At 33.4% G+C, this 19,233-nt stretch overlaps 2 protein-coding genes across 5 annotated transcripts in view; both read left to right on the top strand.

Moving 5' to 3' along the window:
• The window catches only part of rdhB (retinol dehydrogenase B), a 36,445-nt gene extending 29,869 nt beyond the window's left edge, over positions 1 to 6,576 (top strand). For all 3 annotated transcript variants that reach the window (XM_075288530.1, XM_075288525.1, XM_075288521.1), the window contains one exon: positions 6,185 to 6,576. In XM_075288530.1, the coding sequence (XP_075144645.1) occupies positions 6,185 to 6,358 (174 nt within the window). In that variant the 3' untranslated portion in view covers positions 6,359 to 6,576. The remainder of the gene's footprint in view (positions 1 to 6,184) is intronic.
• Positions 6,577 to 10,962: 4,386 nt separating this feature from the next.
• Sar1 (Secretion-associated Ras-related 1) lies at positions 10,963 to 16,691 on the top strand. Of its 2 annotated transcripts, none has more exons than XM_075288494.1 (6): positions 10,963 to 11,122; positions 11,941 to 12,096; positions 14,058 to 14,177; positions 14,246 to 14,311; positions 15,914 to 16,149; positions 16,219 to 16,691. In XM_075288494.1, exons 2-6 carry the CDS (start codon positions 12,054 to 12,056, stop codon positions 16,333 to 16,335), a joined length of 582 nt encoding a protein of 193 aa, XP_075144609.1. In that variant the 5' UTR covers positions 10,963 to 11,122; positions 11,941 to 12,053; the 3' UTR covers positions 16,336 to 16,691. The 2 variants fall into 2 exon arrangements, with proteins under 2 accessions (XP_075144609.1, XP_075144613.1); XM_075288498.1 differs by having other exon boundaries at positions 11,003 to 11,156.
• The last annotated feature ends 2,542 nt before the right edge of the window (positions 16,692 to 19,233 follow it).

Genomic DNA, 19,233 nt, shown 5'->3' with positions numbered 1-19,233 from the left:
TTTAAGAAGTGATGCAAATTCAGTGCAACGTCTGTTGAAATGGGTGACATTTTTCCTATAACAAGCCGATGTTAAATTCATCGCTTCTGCGCCAAGTTTGCACCACTTCCGAATCCAAAAATAACATTTTGACTACTTTTTTGCGACGCTTTTTTTGCTGGGTATTGCTAATTCATTATATTGAGGAATACTGTATTCGAAAGTTTACATATGTATGCGCCACACTGTGTGCATATGTTTACAACACCTAGAAGGAGAAGAGATAGACATATGGTGCCTTTGGCAATATTGTTCAGGTCGGCCCCTGAGTCGATCTAGCGATGCCCGTCTGTCTGTGAACACATTTTTGTAATCAAAGTCTAAAGGGTGATACGGTCAAAATTTGGTGAAGGGAAAACGCGTGTAAATCGGTGAAATCGTTTATTTAAAAAATCAAATTAAATTTCTTTTTCAAGTTCAATTAGTATAAAATTCAGGAAAAATATTCAGTTAGGCTTTCGCTTTTCCAAATCCGAATTGCCGGGCCTCACGCTTGACACCTGCCATCAGATTTTGTACAGCCACCTTGTCCACCTTCTTCGCCGCAGAAAGCCAGTTTGCCTTGAACTGCTTCTCGTCCTTAGCAGTTTTTTTTTGTCTTCTTTAGGTTCCGCTTGACAATAGGCCAGTATTTCTCCATTGGGCGGAGCTCTGGCGTGTTGGGAGGGTTCTTGTCCTTGGGAACCACCTGCACGTTGTTGGCGGCGTACCATTCCATGGCCTTTTTACCGTAATGGCAAGATGCCAAATCCGGCCAAAACAGTACGGAACAACCGTGTTTCTTCAGGAAAGGCAGCAGACGTTTATTCAAACACTCTTTCACGTAAATTTCTTGGTTGACAGTCCCGGAAGCTATGAAAATGCTGCTTTTCAAGCCAAAGGTACAGATGGCTTGCCAAACCAGATATTTCTTTGCGAACTTTGACAGTTTGAAAATATCTTCTACCTTTCCCCTTTCTTTTGCCGTATAAAACTCCTGTCCCGGAAGCTGCTTGTAGTCGGCTTTGACGTAGGTTTCGTCGTCCGTTACCACGCAGTCAAACTTCGTCAGCATCGTCGTGTACAGCCTCCGGGATCGCGCTTTGGCCGTCGTATTTTGTTTATCATCGCGATTTGCTCGTTTTTTGGCTCGGCTCGTTTTTTGGCTCGATGCACGGTTGTAGACGATACACCCAGCTTATTTGCGGCATCTCGTAGAGAGAGGTTAGGGTTTCGCTTGAAACTACCGGCAACTCTCTTTGTCGTTTCAGCGGCTTCCGGTTTTCGATTTCCCCCCGATCCAGACTTCCTGGCTGTCGACAAACGTTCCCCAAACACTTTAATTACATTTGTAACGGTTGATTTGGCAACTTTTAGCGATTTTGCCAGCTTTACGTGCGAGTAGCTCGGATTTTCGCGATGCGCGAGCAAAATTTTGATACGCTGCTCTTCTTGCTTGGACGGCATTTTGACAACTGAAGAGTGAATTCCAAAATCAAAATAGGAGCAACATTCTACACACACACGCCATCATAATGAGGGGTGTTCAGGTTTTTTTTAATGCAAAATTGAAAGAAATACGTCAAGTTTATATTGACCAAATTTTGACCGTATCACCCTTTAGGTCGCAATTTACGTCCAATCGAAATTTGGCACAAGTATGTACTTTGGGTCAGAATAGAACCCTATTGATTTTGGAAGAAATCGGTTAAGTTTTAGATATAGCTCCCATATATATCTTTCACCCGATATCTACTAATAGGGCCCCAGAAGCCAGAATTTCAGCATGATTTACTTTAAATGTTGCACAAGAAGTGCAATTGATAGTGTCGTAAAGTGTGCCGAATTTGGTTGAAATCGATTCAGATTTATATATATAGCTCCCATATATACGTGTTTCTTATTTCGGCAAAAATGGCCAAAATACCCAAATTTTCCCTGTAAAATCGCCGCTGCTAAGTCGAAAACGTGTAAAAAGAACTTTAATTTTCCTTACTAGTAATACATAGCTATTGACCGATAAATCATAAATACACTTTTGCAAAGTTGCTTAAAAATTGTTTCAGATTTAAATGTTTTCCATTTTATACCCTCCACCATAGGATGGGGGGTATATTAACTTTGTCATTCCGTTTGTAACACATCGAAATATTGCTCTAAGACCCCATAAAGTATATATATTCTGGGTCGTAGTGAAATTCTGAGTCGATCTAAACATGTCCGTCCGTCCGTCCGTCCGTCCGTCTTTTGAAATCACGCTAACTTCCGAACGAAACAAGCTATCGACTTGGCACAAGTAGTTGTTATTGATGTAGGTCGGATCGTATTGAAGATGGGCCATATCGGACCACTTTTACGTATAGCCCCCATATAAACGGACCCTCAGATTTTGCTTGCGGAGCCTCTAACAGAAACATATTTCATCCGATCTGGTTGAAATTTGGTATATGGTGTAAGTATATGGTCTCTCACAATCATGCAAAAATTGGTCCAAATCGGTCCATAATTATATATATATAGGTCCCATATAAACCGATCCCCAGATTTGGCTTGCGGAGCCTCTAAGAGAAGCAAACCTTATCCGATCCGTCTGAAATTTGGCACATGGTGATAGAATATGGTCTTTAACAAACATGCAAACATTGGTCCACATCGGTCCATAATTATATATAGCCCCCATATAAACCGATCCCCAGATTTGGCTTGCGGAGCCTCTAAGAGAAGAAAATTTCATCCGATCCGGCTGAAATTTGGTACATGGTGCTAGTATATGGTCTTTAACAACTATGCAAAAATTAGTTCACATCGGTCCATAATTATATATAGCCCCCATATAAACCGATCCCCAAATTTTCTATAGAAAATTTTGTCAAAATTTTATTACTACAGAAATTTTTGTCAAATTTTATTTCCATAGAAAATTTTGTCAAAATTTTATTTCTGTAGAAAATTTTGTCAAACTGAATTTTATAAGTATGGACTAACTTACAATTGAGAAGACCGTGTTAAGAAGTTTTAAGATACCATACCATCGGCAAGTGTTACCACAACCCAAATAATTCGATTGTGGATGACAGTCTTCAGTACAAGTTTCTATGCAATCCATGGTGGAGGGTATATAAGATTCGGCCTGGCCGAACTTACGGTCGTGTATACTTGTTTTTACAAACATTGTGTTCCACCCCAAGGGATTAGACTGAAATTTTGAGTCTACAGTTTTTTGGAAGTCTAACAAATTTTGTCCAGGTCGAGTCAGATTTAAATGCATGTATAGGGGAACAGAAATCTTTATATATAGCACCCAACACATTTGATGGATTTGATATGGTCAAAATGTGGCTCTACAAAGTTGTGCACAGTGAAAAAAAAGCATACTCGGTTCCAAAGATTTTGTCTTTACTTTAAAAAATTTGGTATTGATTCCGAGCCAAAGAAGCGGAGAATACAAGTAAGGATGCTTTTAAGACACAATTCTCTTTTAAATTTAGGTTTTGTGTACTTGCTTCTAGGAAGCAAATTTTAATTTTTCGCTTTCTCAGCTTTTTTTCTTCATATGCTATCAAAGTCCTTTAAAAACGAGTTAACGGCAACTTTATTTTCCAAATTAGGACTCGACTTCCAGTAGAAATGATGCTATGTTTGGAGTAAAAAACTTCTTTAAAATAAAGTTTTGAAAAACATGTCCTATATTTGAACGATTTTTTGCTTTGTAGTCAAGATGCAAAAAGACAACAAATTTAAAGACAATTTCATTAAATTTAAAGAATTTTTCTGAATTATTAAAGTCAAGTTGACCTTAGCCTATAAATTTTTTCTTTCATGTTAAGATACCCATTTTTAAGTCAAATCACTTAATTATAAGGACAATATGACTTCATTGAAAAGTTTATCGACTTTTGGACAAGGAAAATAACTTTATTTTAGAGAAATGCGTCTTCTATGCTAAGCAAAATTTGTATTCGTATTTTAAAGACATGAAATCTTTGACCTCACGACAATATTTTTTTCAGTGCAGGGTATAATATAGTCGGCACCGCCCGACTTTAGACTTTCCTTACCTGTTTTATTATGACTATTTTTTTTTTTTTTTTAATTTTCCTATAACTCTTAAAAATCACCCTTTTATTTTCAGTATTTGGTTTCGTCGAAAATATGTTTCTCTTTTTTCCTCATTGGAATTTTGCCCAAATTATACACACACACATATATTTTTTCTGATTCAATCATCCAATTATTATTATAATTAATTAATTTTTTAATTGAAATGTCTTTAAACACAGAAATGATAGTATCAATTAAAAAATTAATTGCAAGTCAATTAAAAATTTAATTGATCCAATAAAAAAATTAATTGATCATTTTTGTGATTGAATTTTGTTTCAATTATAAAATTTGTTGAATCAATTAAATTTTTAATTGAATATTTTTATACCCTGCACCACACTGTGAAACAGGGTATTATAAGTTAGTGCATATGTTTGTAACACCCTGAAGGAGACGAGATAGACACATGGTGTCTTTGGCAATAATGATCAGGGTGGGTCCCTGAGTCGATATAACAATGTCCGTCTGTCTGTGAACACATTTTTGTGATCAAAGTCTAGGTCGAAATTTAAGTCCAATCGCCTTCAAATTTGGCACATGTTCCTAATTTGGGTCAGAATAGAACCCTATTGATTTTGGAAGAAATCGGTTCAGATTTAGTTATAGCTCCCATATATATCTTTCGCCCGATATGCACTAATATGGACCCAGCAGCCAGAGTTTTATACCGATTTGCTTGAAATTTTGTACAAACATAACACTTAGTCGTATAGTCAAGAGTGCAAAATTTGATTGAAATCGGTTCAGATTTAGATATAGCTCCCATATATATGTTTCGTCCGATATGGACTAATATGGTCCTAAAAGCCAAAGTTTTGGCCCAATTTGGTTGAAATTTTGCACAGGGAGTAGATTTAACATTGTAGCTATGCGTGCCAAATTTGAAATCGATTCAGATTTAAATATAGCTTCCATATGTATATTTCGCCCGATATGCACTTATATGGACCCAGAAGCCAGAGTTTTATCCCGATTTGCTTGAAATTTTGCACAAGGAGTACAATTGGTAGTATAGTCGTGTGCCAAATTTGATTGAAATCGGTTCAGATTTAGATATAGCTTCCATATATATTTTTCACCCGATATGGACTTATATGGCCCCAGAAGCCAGAGTTTTGGCCCAATTTGGTTGAAATTTTGCACTAGGAGTACAATTAGTAATGTGTGCCAAATTTGATTGAAATCGGTTCAGATTTAGATATAGCTTCCATATATATGTTTTTCTGATTTCGATCAAAATGGTCAAAATATCAACATTTTCCTTGTTAAATCGCCACTGCTTAGTCGAAAAGTTGTAAAAATGACTCTAATTTTCCTAAACTTCTAATACATATGTATCGAGCGATAAATCATAAATAAACTTTTGCGAAGTTTCCTTAAAATTGTTTCAGATTTAAATGTTTCCCATATTTTTGTTTTTTACTAAAGTTGTGTTCCACCCTAGTGCATTAGCCGACTTAAATTTTGAGTCTATAGATTTTGTAAAAGTCTATCAAATTCTGTCCAAATCAAGTGATATTTAAATGTACGTATTTGGGGCAAACCTTTATATATAGCACCCAACACATTTGGCGGATGTGATATGGTATCGAAAATTTAGATCTACAAAGTGGTGCAGGGTATAATATAGTCGGCCCCGCCCGACTTTAGACTTTCCTTACTTGTTTAAAACTCAATTATGACTTTAATTGGAAAAATTTTTAAACTCAATTATGACTTTAATTGGAAAAGTTATTGTCAATTCATTATATTGAGGAATTATGTATCCAAAAGCTATGATAGTGTCCTTCACATTTTGCAATTTTTACATTATTTGTTATTTTCTTGTCATGTACACAAATTCAATCACATTTTTCCCTTTCGCCTTGAGTTAGCAACACTTCTGTATAATGTTCTGGCAACTACCTACTTACCGTTAATTTAACAAAACTATATGGCAATATCATCTGATTTAATGCACTATGTTTACTCCGTTCAAAAAAAATCCTCATTGACTTCACAAAAGTCCATTCAAACTATTTTCTTTCGTTGATTAATTTGTGTATTTACTCTATCCCTACAGAGCATCAATCCCGGAATGGTAGATACAGATTTCCTTGATGTCTACTCTCACACAGTAGCCGACCTACCGAAACTCAATCCTGTAGATGTGGCCGATGCAGTCATGTATGCACTGGAGACTCCAAACCATGTACAGGTAGAAGATGTAACACTGCAAGCTATGCGACGACATTGACATAAAGCCGGCAACCACAACAATAGAGAGAGGGGTCTCAAGTTTATAAACAATCGCCCCCTAAAGCACTCATACACACACACACATGCTTTCATATGAAGCCAAATTTATTTCATGCAGCAAATATGAAATGAAACTTACCAAATTCAGTCACTGTATAAGCACAAATATTATGAGTTTTCTTTTATGTTAAATACACAATAAATAATCGTATCACATTATTGGCGTTTTATTTCTCGAATGTAAGTTTGGCACACGCGGTTATTTCATTAAACAAACAACAACATTTTCATTCACAAATTCACTCGCGAGGAGGCAAAGGTTTACTGCTACTTCATATCCTCCCTAAATGGTTATTCGTTCACTCACCCACCGGCAAAACTTGTGTATTGCGCTATGCTCATACAGAGGGCTGTTTACTGGAAGAACTTTTTACAATTTGTAATATAAAGTAATGCGTGAACTATTTATTTATATTGCTTAATTGTATTTGGTAAAATGACTAGAAATTTCAGAAAAATAATAGCAACGTAGTTATGGGGCAACAACCATTAAATGCAATTGAAACAATGGCGCCATCTATAAGTGAAGAGTTAAACATGTAAAACACTTTTGCTAACGGCATTTATTATAAAGCCATTTTACTTGGGGTTCAAAGAAGGGTTGCATTTTGCGTAGTGTTTAAAATATTGAATGAACATATCTAAATAATAACGTAATTGCTTGGCGATGGCAAACATTTCAATATATCGTTGCATATAGCTTTATAAAAAATGTTGGCTTATCGATTATGTATAGAGAGAATTAAAATTAAATTTAATTTAAAAATTTTTTAGTCATAAAATTTGGTATCATGGCGATTTTTTTTTAAATTGGCGAATATGCAAAAACAAATTTTTCCTACATTAAGGGCCAGTTTCTCAATGTCTTGTTATTATTTATCGTGTCGATAAAACAGCTGATTCCATACAAAAATTTTACTAACCGGAGGTCTATCCTCCGGTTAAAATTAATCGGAAGATGAGAAACTGGCCATAAGTATTTTTATAAAAACAATATTTAATATTCAGATTTCATCCTGCTTTAAGACCAGTAATAAGTTCTTGTTTCACTAATGGGAACAAAAATTAAAAGTATGAAATAAAATGAAAGATATTTGGCTGCGAAATCTAACATAACTTCCCTGCCAGCATTTCAAAGTTCCATTTCATCTTCATCGCTACCACAGACTCGTAAATGTCACTACAACCATCCTACTGTGATGGGGGGCAGCATATCATAAAGTACAAAATGTACTTCATACATGTATTTTGCCATCACTACTTTTACAAAAGCCATTTTATTTTTTGTGAAACGCCAAGCGCAACCAGCTTGTTATATTTTATAAAAACGAAAATAAAGTTCTGAAAACATAGATTTTACGCTTAAAATTGTGAAAGGTATATTGGTGAACAATTTTTGATTTTCCAAATGGAATAAAGTGATTGTTTTTCAAATATTTTACAGACACGCTGCCTCCATCGAATAAAAACACTGGCTGATAGACGCTGCAACATGTAACTCGCTACTTGTAACTCTACATCATCATTAATGCAAAAAATTATGTTAAATGTGATGTGATAGTGGTATAAATGTTATATTTTTAAGAATTTGTAAATGATTAATCAAATTAATAAATATCTAAACAAACGTGTTTTACTCGACCACAATGATTCTTTTACCACTATCTTAAAATGTGCTTTTTCTGATTGTTTGGAGGGCGTCGTTCTAAATCTTATTGGCGTCGTTCTAAATTGATCTATAAAGGCACCTAATAATTGCACTCATGCGAAACCTTTTTGTAGTAACTTGGCGTGGTACAACTTCTCAATAGTGACGGCGCTTTTCCGACGAGTTTTTGATATCGTATATGATTGTTTTCGACGTACTGGGGATTCTCAGAAGCGCCCCCAAATTCAAAAAATGTTGGCAGGGAACATACCTTTCATAATTTTAAGCGAAATAACTATGTTTTCATTATCGTCTTTATTTAAATAAATTATAAGAAGCTAGTTGCGGTGTTTCACAAAATATAAAATGGCTCTTGTAACAATCGTGATGGCAAAATACTTTCATGTACATTTCATACTTTTTCATACGCTTTCCCATCACAGTTGGCGATTGTTGCAGTGTCACTTACGACTCTGTGGTAGCCATGAGGATGAAATGGAACTTTGTTAATTTAAAACCATATAATTTTAAGTTAATTTTAAACCATATAATTTTAATTAATGGATGCATTCGGTATTTTCCATTTAGATTTTGCCTAGATTTAGTAGAGATATGTTAGTTTTCGTTTACATTTTAACAACTTCGCAAAAAATAAACGTGAAAAGAAGTGATTTTCAACTCGAAAACTAAAAACATAAAAAATCAAGTATATATTCTACAATTACTATTGCCGTTTGCTGTCTGCTTAAACTCGGCTTTTGACATTATTCTAAATTAAGTAGTAAGCGGTAAAAAAATTGAGATTGTCATTTGAGAAAATGTCGCCAATGGCTTATATTCTATGGTTGAATTAGCCTTGCAATTGAACTTCATGTGAATTACTTAAGAATATATTTGATTAAGGTATGTTTGTGTTTAAGATGGGTTTATGTTCGAGTTTAGCCGCTAAAATTACTATTTTTTCACGATTACTTTTCTTTAATAATCAACCCTGCCAACATTTTTTGAATTTGGGGGCGCTTCTGAGAATCCCCACTACGTCGAAAACAATCATATACGACATCAAAAACTCGTCGGAAAAGCGCCGTCACTATTGAGAAGTTGTTCCACGCCAAGTTACTACGAAAAAGTTTCTCATCAGTGCAATTATTAGGTGCCTATTTAGATCAATTTCGAAGGGCGCCAATAAGAACCGCTGCAAACTATCAGAAAAAGTGCATTTTAAGGTAATTGTAGAAAAATCATTGCGGTCAAGTAAAACACGATTGTGTTTATTGATTTGATTAAACATTTATAATTTCTTATAAATATAACATTTTTCGGTTTATCTCATCACATTTAACATAATTTTTTGCATTAATAAATGAATGATGTTGAGTTTAAAGTAGCAAGTTACCCTGCCAGCATTTCAAAGTTCCATTTCATCTTCATCGCTACCACAGACTCGTAAATGTCACTACAACCATCCTACTGTGATGGGGGGCAGCATATCATAAAGTACAAAATGTACTTCATACATGTATTTTGCCATCACTACTTTTACAAAAGCCATTTTATTTTTTGTGAAACGCCAAGCACAACCAGCTTGTTATATTTTATTTAAATAAAAACGAAAATAAAGTTCTGAAAACATAGATTTTACGCTTAAAATTGTGAAAGGTATATTGGTGAACAATTTTTGATTTTCCAAATGGAATAAAGTGATTGTTTTTCAAATATTTTACAGACACGCTGCCTCCATCGAATAAAAACACTGGCTGATAGACGCTGCAACATGTAACTCGCTACTTGTAACTCTACATCATCATTAATGCAAAAAATTATGTTAAATGTGATGTGATAGTGGTATAAATGTTATGTTTTTAAGAATTTGTAAATGATTAATCAAATTAATAAATATCTAAACAAACGTGTTTTACTCGACCACAATGATTCTTTTACCACTATCTTAAAATGTGCTTTTTCTGATTGTTTGGAGGGTCTCTTATTGGCGTCGTTCTAAATTGATCTATAAAGGCACCTAATAATTGCACTCATGCGAAACCTTTTTGTAGTAACTTGGCGTGGTACAACTTCTCAATAGTGACGGCGCTTTTCCGACGAGTTTTTGATATCGTATATGATTGTTTTCGACGTACTGGGGATTCTCAGAAGCGCCCCCAAATTCAAAAAATGTTGGCAGGGTTACATATTGCAGCGTCAATCAGCCAGTTTATTTTCGATGGAGACAGCGTGCCTGGAAAAATATTTGAAAAACGATCACTTTATTCTATTTGGAAAGTCGAAAATTGTTCACCATATACCTTTCACAATTTTAAGCGTAATATCTATGTTTTCAGAACTTTATTTTCGTTTTTATTTAAATAAAAATAACAAGCTGGTTGCGCTTGGCGTTTCACAAAAAATAAAATGGCTCTTCTAACAGTAGTGATGGCAAAATGTATAATTTCATGCATTTTTTTTACTGATTTAGTTTTCACTTAAGCGATTTTAGCGGCTAAACTCGCTAACCATTTTATATTTATAGTTTAATTAATTTAAAAAAGTAACCGTGAAAACAAGCTGGTTTTCAGCTTCAAAACTGAACATAGTACTCAGCTTAAACTGTCAGCATTTCAACCCTGCCGACATTTCATGACTTTGACTTCACTTTTTAGAATCCTCACCACGTCGAAAATAGTCATATACGATATCCAAATCTCTGGGAAATATTCACTACGAAATTTGAAAAGATATGTTTGGATGAAAATAGCATAAAAAAAGTTCCAAATATAAAGTAATGTACCCAACCCAAGAAATAAAACGTAGGAAGTATTGACAAAGCACAGAGACGATTTCTGTTAATGTATTGGCGTTTTTGTTGCATGATATTAGCGTGTTTTTCAACTCATGCTATTTGTCAACACTATCTCTCTGAACTGTCGTTGCTGTCGTGTCGTGTCTTGTTCTTCTTCTTTCTTTTTATAAGAAAAAAAATACGGGAGAAAATAGGGGAACGGAACTTTGGATAAATTTATTGGAATTTGTACTTTTATTTAAGATATACTCCATTAGGTAAGCTTGCTCCAGAATTTCAGATATATAGCAGGTACTGAAACACAAAGAAAAAGTGCAATTTGCAAAGCAAAGTAGGAAGTGAAAAATGATGTGAAAGAAACACGCACATATACGCTGACTTTGACTAGTTGTCACTAGCCAGACATTAGGCAGGGGCCCGCGGTGGTGTGATTCGTAAAACAATGATTGGTCAGAAGAAGAGTGAAGTGAAATTCGTAGCCATACACGGAAAAACTAGCAGCTAACAAGGAGCAATGGATAAGATTCCCAATGATTTGCCTTTCACCACCTATTGACCGCAATACTTTGATCTATAACCCAAAAGTAGTGCCTTTCTAAAGAGGTCTAAAGTACAAAATGCAAATATCTCTAATAAAAAGCAGCATAATAAAGGAAACAGCAACATGGTTATTTAATAACGCAATTTTAATATTTGTCCCAGCTATGTATGAATCTATTAATATAAATTTTTTGTTAGTATTGCGCCTTATTTATGTCAAGGTTTCGCCTTTTTTCTTATATTCATTCATTGAGATACTTTTTTAGGTCTTATCATTGCTTTTCTTTGTGAAGAGTCATTATTACACCTATCAATTTTTTTGAGAATTTTGAAAATTATTGTAAGTCATTGCATAGTCTTTTCCTATTCAAAACTCGTTCATTATTCAATGTCTGCCAGCGGGGAACCGCATCTCAAGCCAAAAGCCCATATGTCCGTGTGTGTTAAATTGCACTACTTTCTTTGTTGTACTATTGAACATTTTACTACTGCTAATATTAATACGAATTAATTTTATATTTGTTTTTGTTTGCAGATTAGTTGAAAAGCAGCAGCAGAGCCGCCGCATTTGATTATATACCCGACACACGTACATACTTCCCTTCTTCCCGCATTTTAGAAGCATATTAACGAAAGCAACAAATAAAGATGTTCATTTGGGATTGGTTCACTGGGGTCTTAGGATATTTGGGTGAGTCGATCGATGTTTAATGTTGTTGATAGCCTAAGATCTTGCCCAGAAATAGGTGATTCTTAGCTACTAAAATCAGCATAAACAGGTAGTGTTAAAGTCTGTTTCGAGCGGACTGCGTGACGTTGCAAACTGGTGATTTTGACGTTTGATCTTTTGACATTCTGAGCAAAAAAAAAAAAAAAACAACAGCTGCTGCTGGTGTAGCTTTTTCTTCATCATCTTATCTGAAATAAGTTATTGACCTCGAATGTAAATGACCATAACGGCATCTTTTGCTTTTTTACTTTTTTTTTTGCTGAATTGTATTCTATTATTTTTATTTTTTGACATATTTGTTTAGAATGAAATTAAAACATTTTAGGGAAATTTCTTAATAGAAACACTAGAAATGTAACATAATAATGAAAAAATGGATCACTCCCAGGGGTTTTTATGGTTCATACTTTTAATTCGTTCTTTTAATAGTAAAATTGTTCAGATTATTAAAATCAACTTTATTAGACACTATTGTTATTTAAAGGGATTCTATACCAAATATACTTAAAAATTGTTATTTAATTAAAATTTGCTTATAATTTTTATTGCGGAAATTTCTCTAATAATATTAAAAAAATATTTTGATTTTTTTTTTTATTATTTGCCTTTAAATTAAAACTATAAAATTTTTCTAAGTGTATCCCGAAGAACGGACGACACATTTTCCTTCTCTATGTCCCCACGACCTCGTTCAGAATTTTGGAACAAAAGAAGCTCATGTTATATTGGATCATGTTTTGAATTAAAACAATTTTTTCTGGCCAGAAATTTGGAATGCAATGTTTCTATGATTCGATATATGCATCCTTTTTAAAGAATCTTTAAATAAGTATATATATTTATTAGCACCCATATTGACGAATATCCCAAATAAGATTTCTTCTGCGTTGTAATGGGACATTGCTAGCGAGCATGCTCTAGTTAAACACCATAAAATAACACCTCTTATTATATTGCAAAAAGCCTTCATTTGAAAATTCAAATTTTCATTTTTAATATCAACCCATTTTAGTGAAGATTGATTGATTTTCAATATTATTTTTCATTATCGTCAATCTGTACCAACGATGAAAATCGATTACTTAATTTTATGTTATTTCTTGGTAAAATATTTTTTGGTTTGGTTTGGTTGGACAGCGTGGTACTTAGAACATTCTACAAAGTCATACATAAAGTTATATTTATTATATCAGATAAACATCCCTTTCTATAGCAAGATTCAGTCAAATATTGCTCGACAGCGTGCAACACACAAAAAATATATTGATCCAATTTATTTTTAATTGAAATTTAAAAATTAATTTATATTATTAATTATTGTGATTGATTTTTGTTTCAATTAAAAAATTAGTTATTACTAATCGAATATTTTTTAAAACTCATTTAAGATTTCAATAGGAACATTTTTCGTGAAAATTTTTTCTGTGTACTTCGGCATTCTATATAGTCATACATGAAGTTATATTTATTTATGAGTTAAATTTATAAGTTGAATCTGATGTAAAATAACTTTCGATGGACATACTTTTCTATACCATAGCTAAATATATTGACGAAAGAAGTTAGGCAATCAGGTTGTATGATTGGTAAATAAACGGTTTGGTAAATAAGATTGGACACGGCAGCAAAACTTCCTATTGAAAAAAAAGTTAAAAAATATACTCTCGACTTTTGTATAATACCTAGGCTTTAGGTTAGGTATAGTGGCAGCCCTATATTTCAGCCTCACTTAGACTTTTCAGTCCATTATGATACCACAGTGGTGAACTTCTTTCTTATCACTGAGTGTTGCCCGATTCTATGTTTAGCTTAATAACGTAGACTTTGCTTACATCATGTAGAATAAAAAAAAATATGGGTATACAATAAATTGCACAATATTTTGAATTTTATTGTAATATTATATTTATTTTTATTTTAAGGTCTATGGAAAAAATCTGGTAAATTATTGTTCCTTGGTTTGGATAATGCTGGTAAAACGACATTATTGCACATGCTCAAAGATGATAAATTAGCCCAACATGTACCGACTTTACATCCCAGTAAGTAGGAAAAAAACATATACATACGTAATTCAGTTATATTAACATATGCTCGATCTAAATTTCAGCATCGGAAGAATTGTCGATTGGCAACATGCGTTTCACTACCTTCGATTTAGGTGGTCACACTCAAGGTAAGTCACAATTCCTTACTAAACATTATTATTTTATACTTATTTGTGTACTAAATAGTAGGTTATAAATAGTTTTAGGCATATGTCATCATGGATTAGAAAATATGGTTAAGCCCCTTGAAAATAAGAAAGTCGGATATCAATTTTGAGAACTAGTCACGGTTGCCACTCGAGCCAAAATTAATCTATAACAAAATGTGGCAGAATTTTACCAAAAAACTACCAAACAAAAAATCTTATTTTGCAAAATTTTATTTCTGTAGAAAAATTTGTCACAATTTTGTTAAAATTTTATTTCTAAAGAAAATTTTGTCAAAATTTTATTTCAATAAAAAATTTTGCCAAAATTTTATTTCTGTAGAAAAATTTGTCAAAATTTTATTTCTATAGAAAATTTTGTCAAAATTCTATTTCTATAGGAAATTTTGTCAAAATTGTATTTCTATAGAAAATTTTTGTCAAAATTGTATATCTATAGAAAATGTTGTCAAAATTTTATTTCTATAGAAAATTTTGTAAAAAATTTAATTTCTATAGAAAATTTTGTCAAAATTTTATTTCTATAGAAAATTTTGTCAAAATTTTATTTGTAAAGAAATTTTTTCAAAATTTTATTTCTATAGAAAATTTTGTGAACATTTTATTTCTATAGAAAATTTTGTGAACATTTTATTTCTATAGAAAATTTTGTCAAAATTGTATTTCTATAAGTTAGGTTAGGTGGCAGACCGATGTATCAGGCTCACTTTGTGATACCACAGTGGTGGTATCTCTCTTATCACTGAGCGCTGCCCGATTCCATGTTAAACTCAATGACAAGGGACCTCCTTTTTAATGCCGAGTCCGAACGGCGTTCCACATTGCAGTGAAACCTTTTAGAGAAGCTTTGAAACACTCACAAATGTCACCAGCACTACTGAGGTGGGATAATCCACCGCTGAAAAACTTTTTTTGTGTTCGGTCGAAGCAGGAATCGAACCCTCTACCTTGTATATGCAAAGCAGGCATGCTAACCATTGCGCCACGGTGGCTCCGCGGTGCAAATTTTTATAGAAAATTAGAACATTTTGTCAAAATTTTATTTCTATAGAAAATCTTGTAAGGATTTTATTCTATAGAAAATTTTGCCAAAATTTTATTTCTATAGAAAATTTTGTCAAAATTTTATTCCTATAGAAAATTTAGTCAAAAATTTATTTCTATAGAAAATTTAGTCAAAAATTTATTTCTAAAGAATTTTTTTCAAAATTTTATTTCTAAAGAATTTTTTTCAAAATTGTATTTTTATAGAAAATTTTGTCAAAATTTTATTTCTATAGAAAATTTTGTCAAAATTTTATTTCTATAGAAAATTTTGTCAAAATTGTATTTCTTTAGGAAATTTTGTCAAAATTTTATTTCTATAGAAAATTTTGTCAATTTTATTTCTATAGAAAATGTTTGTCAATTTTATTTTTATAGAAAATTTTGTCAAAATTGTATTTTGCAAAAACGCGGCATAAACTAATTTCTGTATAGTTTCGAAATTATCGTTTTTTTTTTGAACGATCATTTCATTTAATTCCAATAATAATAATTCCAATAATTTTTTCCTTATTTTAGCTCGTCGTGTGTGGAAGGATTATTTCCCTGCCGTTGATGCTATTGTCTTCTTGATAGACGCTTGGGATCGTGGTCGTTTCCAAGAAAGTAAAAACGAATTGGACTCACTGCTCACAGATGAAGCCTTGTCAAATTGTCCCGTACTGATTTTGGGTAATAAAATCGATAAGGCTGGTGCTGCCAGTGAAGATGAACTAAGGAATGTTTTTGGTCTCTATCAATTGACAACTGGAAAAGTAAGTCGTTCGTAATATACCACCTAACTAAGGAATTTTGTAAATTTATTTTTAAATTTTAAATAACAGGGTAAAGTTGCACGTTCCGATTTGCCTGGACGCCCCTTGGAATTATTCATGTGTTCCGTTCTGAAGAGACAAGGTTATGGTGAAGGTTTCCGTTGGTTAGCGCAGTATATTGATTAAGATGATGTGTGGTGAAAGATGAAGATTATGGCAATGATGTGTTGTTTCGTTTCGTTCCGGAGTGGGAAAAAGCTAAAGTTATTTCATTTAAATTTGTACAACAATTAAGTATATACAAAACAAAAAACAACAACATATAATATTTGTAATTGCAGCAGTCATTATGTTCTTTCTTATCACCCACTCATAAAAAAAGAAAAACATCCCCACACATACACATTAAAAAACATTCAATCAAACTCTTCTATTCACCAACAATAATAAAAGAGAAAAAAATAGCAACAACCATAAAAGTAATAATAATAATAATAAAATTTAATTTTAAATCAACAACAATAAAAAAGTTGGTGGCAAAAGGCGCAATTCTTTTTTAAGCCGGAAGAATGTAGATAGATTATATACCTACATATTAAAATTCATCGAAAATTTTCCACGCTTTATTCCCATACATTTCTTATTATTTTGCGCATTAAACAACAACAACAAGATGTATTCCATTAATTTTGTGATGATTTTTACAATTAAAAATAGCATGGATTTGATATCCAATTTCAATGATTTTTTTACGATTAGTTTTTCTCCACAATATACATTTAATTATAATTTCAAACAAAAATATATTCTCTTCTGCCGTTTTTTTTTTTTATTTCACTCATAATTTTAATTAGCTTAAATTTTATTTGGTCTTGTAAAAACAAATCGATTGATGTTTTGTCCAAAACAAACATATAAGCCTAAATAAATCGAAAATCCTTTTTACTAAATCGAAAATCTCTCAATCTGATTTGGGCATTAGTGATGATGGTAGCTTGCAATTATTGAAAATTCTCAACAAAAAAAGACGTAAGAAGTACATGACATTACTACTTTTTCGTAACTATAAAAATTCCATCCAATACAATTTTACAAGTCGATTTCGATTTGTTTTACAAAAGATCTAATTAGGTTTTCTTTTAGAAAAATATCGATGTCTATTTTCCACTTTTGTATTCTTACTTCTTAAGTGTAAGTAACAGTATATCTAACCAACACAACCTCTAGTAAATAATAGTGGCGAAACTGTACCGACACCCATTCCGTTTCAAGTCAACGTGGACTCACGTGAACAACAATAACAACGACACTCTAGTGCGCGAGATCAAGCGGAGCTCGACCACCGCCCATAGCATAAATTTGTAGTCTTTGCACCAACTTTCATGTGATCGGCTGAATGCTGCTATCTCTATCTACCGTACAACAAATGGATAGACAGGCGGACAGCTAGTCCCACCGTGGTGCAATGGTTAGCATGCCCGCCTTGCATACACAAGGTCGTGGGTTCGATTCCTGCTACGACCGAACACCAAAAAGTTTTTCAGCGGTGGATTATCCCTCCTCAGTAATGCTGGTGACATTTCTGAGGGTTTCAAAGCTTCTCTAAGTGGTTTCACCATAATGTGGAACGCCGTTCGGACTCGGCTATAAAAAGGAGGTCCCTTGTCATTGAGCTTAATATGGAATCGGGCAGCACTCAGTGATAAGAGAGAAGTTCACCAATGTGGTATCACAATGGACTGAATAGTCTAAGTGAGCCTGATACATCGGGCTGCCACATAACCTAACCTAACCTAACCTAGTCCCAAATCGGCTCAGTAGGTATTCGTAAACGATGCGCATATACAGAGAAGCTTTGAAATCCTTACAAATATCACCGGCATTACTGAAATATCACCAGCATTCGTGAAAAACCACTCACGCACATTACGAAGAAATATTTGTATCACGCACATTTTTAGTGTGTCTATATTTTACCGCGAGTGTCAATTATATTGTGAGTGTGAATTTTATTGTGAGTGAACATATAATCGTGAAGGGAGCCATCGTGGTGCAATGGTTAACATGCCCGCCTTGCATACAGAGGGTCGTGGGTTCAAACCCAGGTTCGACCAAACACCAAAAAGTTTTTCAGCGGTGGATAATCCCACCTCAGTAATGCTGGTCACATTTCTGAGTGGTTCAACGCTTCTATAAGTGGTTTCACTGCAATGTTTAACGCTGTTCGGACTCGGCTATAAAAAAGAGGTCCCTTGTCATTGAGCTAAGCATAGAATCAGGCAGCACCCAGTGATAAGAGAGAAGCTCAATGGACTGAATAGTCTAAGTGAGCCTGAAATATCGGGCTGCCACTATACCTACCCTACCTACCTACTAGAGCTCGACCGAAGCGGGTTTTTTTGGCCGAAGCCGATGTTCGGCAAAAAAAGCAATAATCGGCCGAAGCCGATTACTTTCCTCAAATTTGTGATTAAAGAAATTTGGTGTTTTTTAGTTCAATATTAGAATATTTTTTTTTTAACAAATGTATAAATACAATAATAAAGGTAATTCATTTGATATTATAGTGACAAAACAATATTTTATATATTTATTTATTACGTATTATTTGTACTGGGTGTTCAACACTGAGACAAATTCAACACTTGGACAGTTCAATATCAAATAAATTATTCAAAAAGCTTCGGCTTCGGTTAATCGGCCTCTTGACGCCGAAGACCGATTCGTGGCCGATTATAGATTTTTGGCCGAATGCCGATGCTTCGGTCAAGCTCTACTACATACCCTATAATCGTGAACGTGAATTTTTTCGTGAGCGTGATTTCAAAGAAATTTTACTCACGCACGACATGAGTTTAAAAACTCAAATTAATAATATCAGTCATAATCGAAAGATTGCCTTGGACTGGATTAATAAAATTCAGAATATATGTATAATTGTAGGACGATAACCATTGTGTTACAAATAGGACACTTGATTAACTCCATTCTTATGATTTTTATGACCATATATAAATATTTCAAGGATGCACATTTGTTCTTCCATTCAAAATTGATTGTGACACAATAAAACGACAAAAAGAA

Source organism: Haematobia irritans, chromosome 1 (genome assembly GCF_050003625.1).
Source record: "Haematobia irritans isolate KBUSLIRL chromosome 1, ASM5000362v1, whole genome shotgun sequence".
NCBI lineage: Eukaryota > Metazoa > Arthropoda > Insecta > Diptera > Muscidae > Haematobia > Haematobia irritans.
Note: the sequence above shows the minus strand (reverse complement) of the source record. Positions and strands in the feature narration are given on the sequence as shown.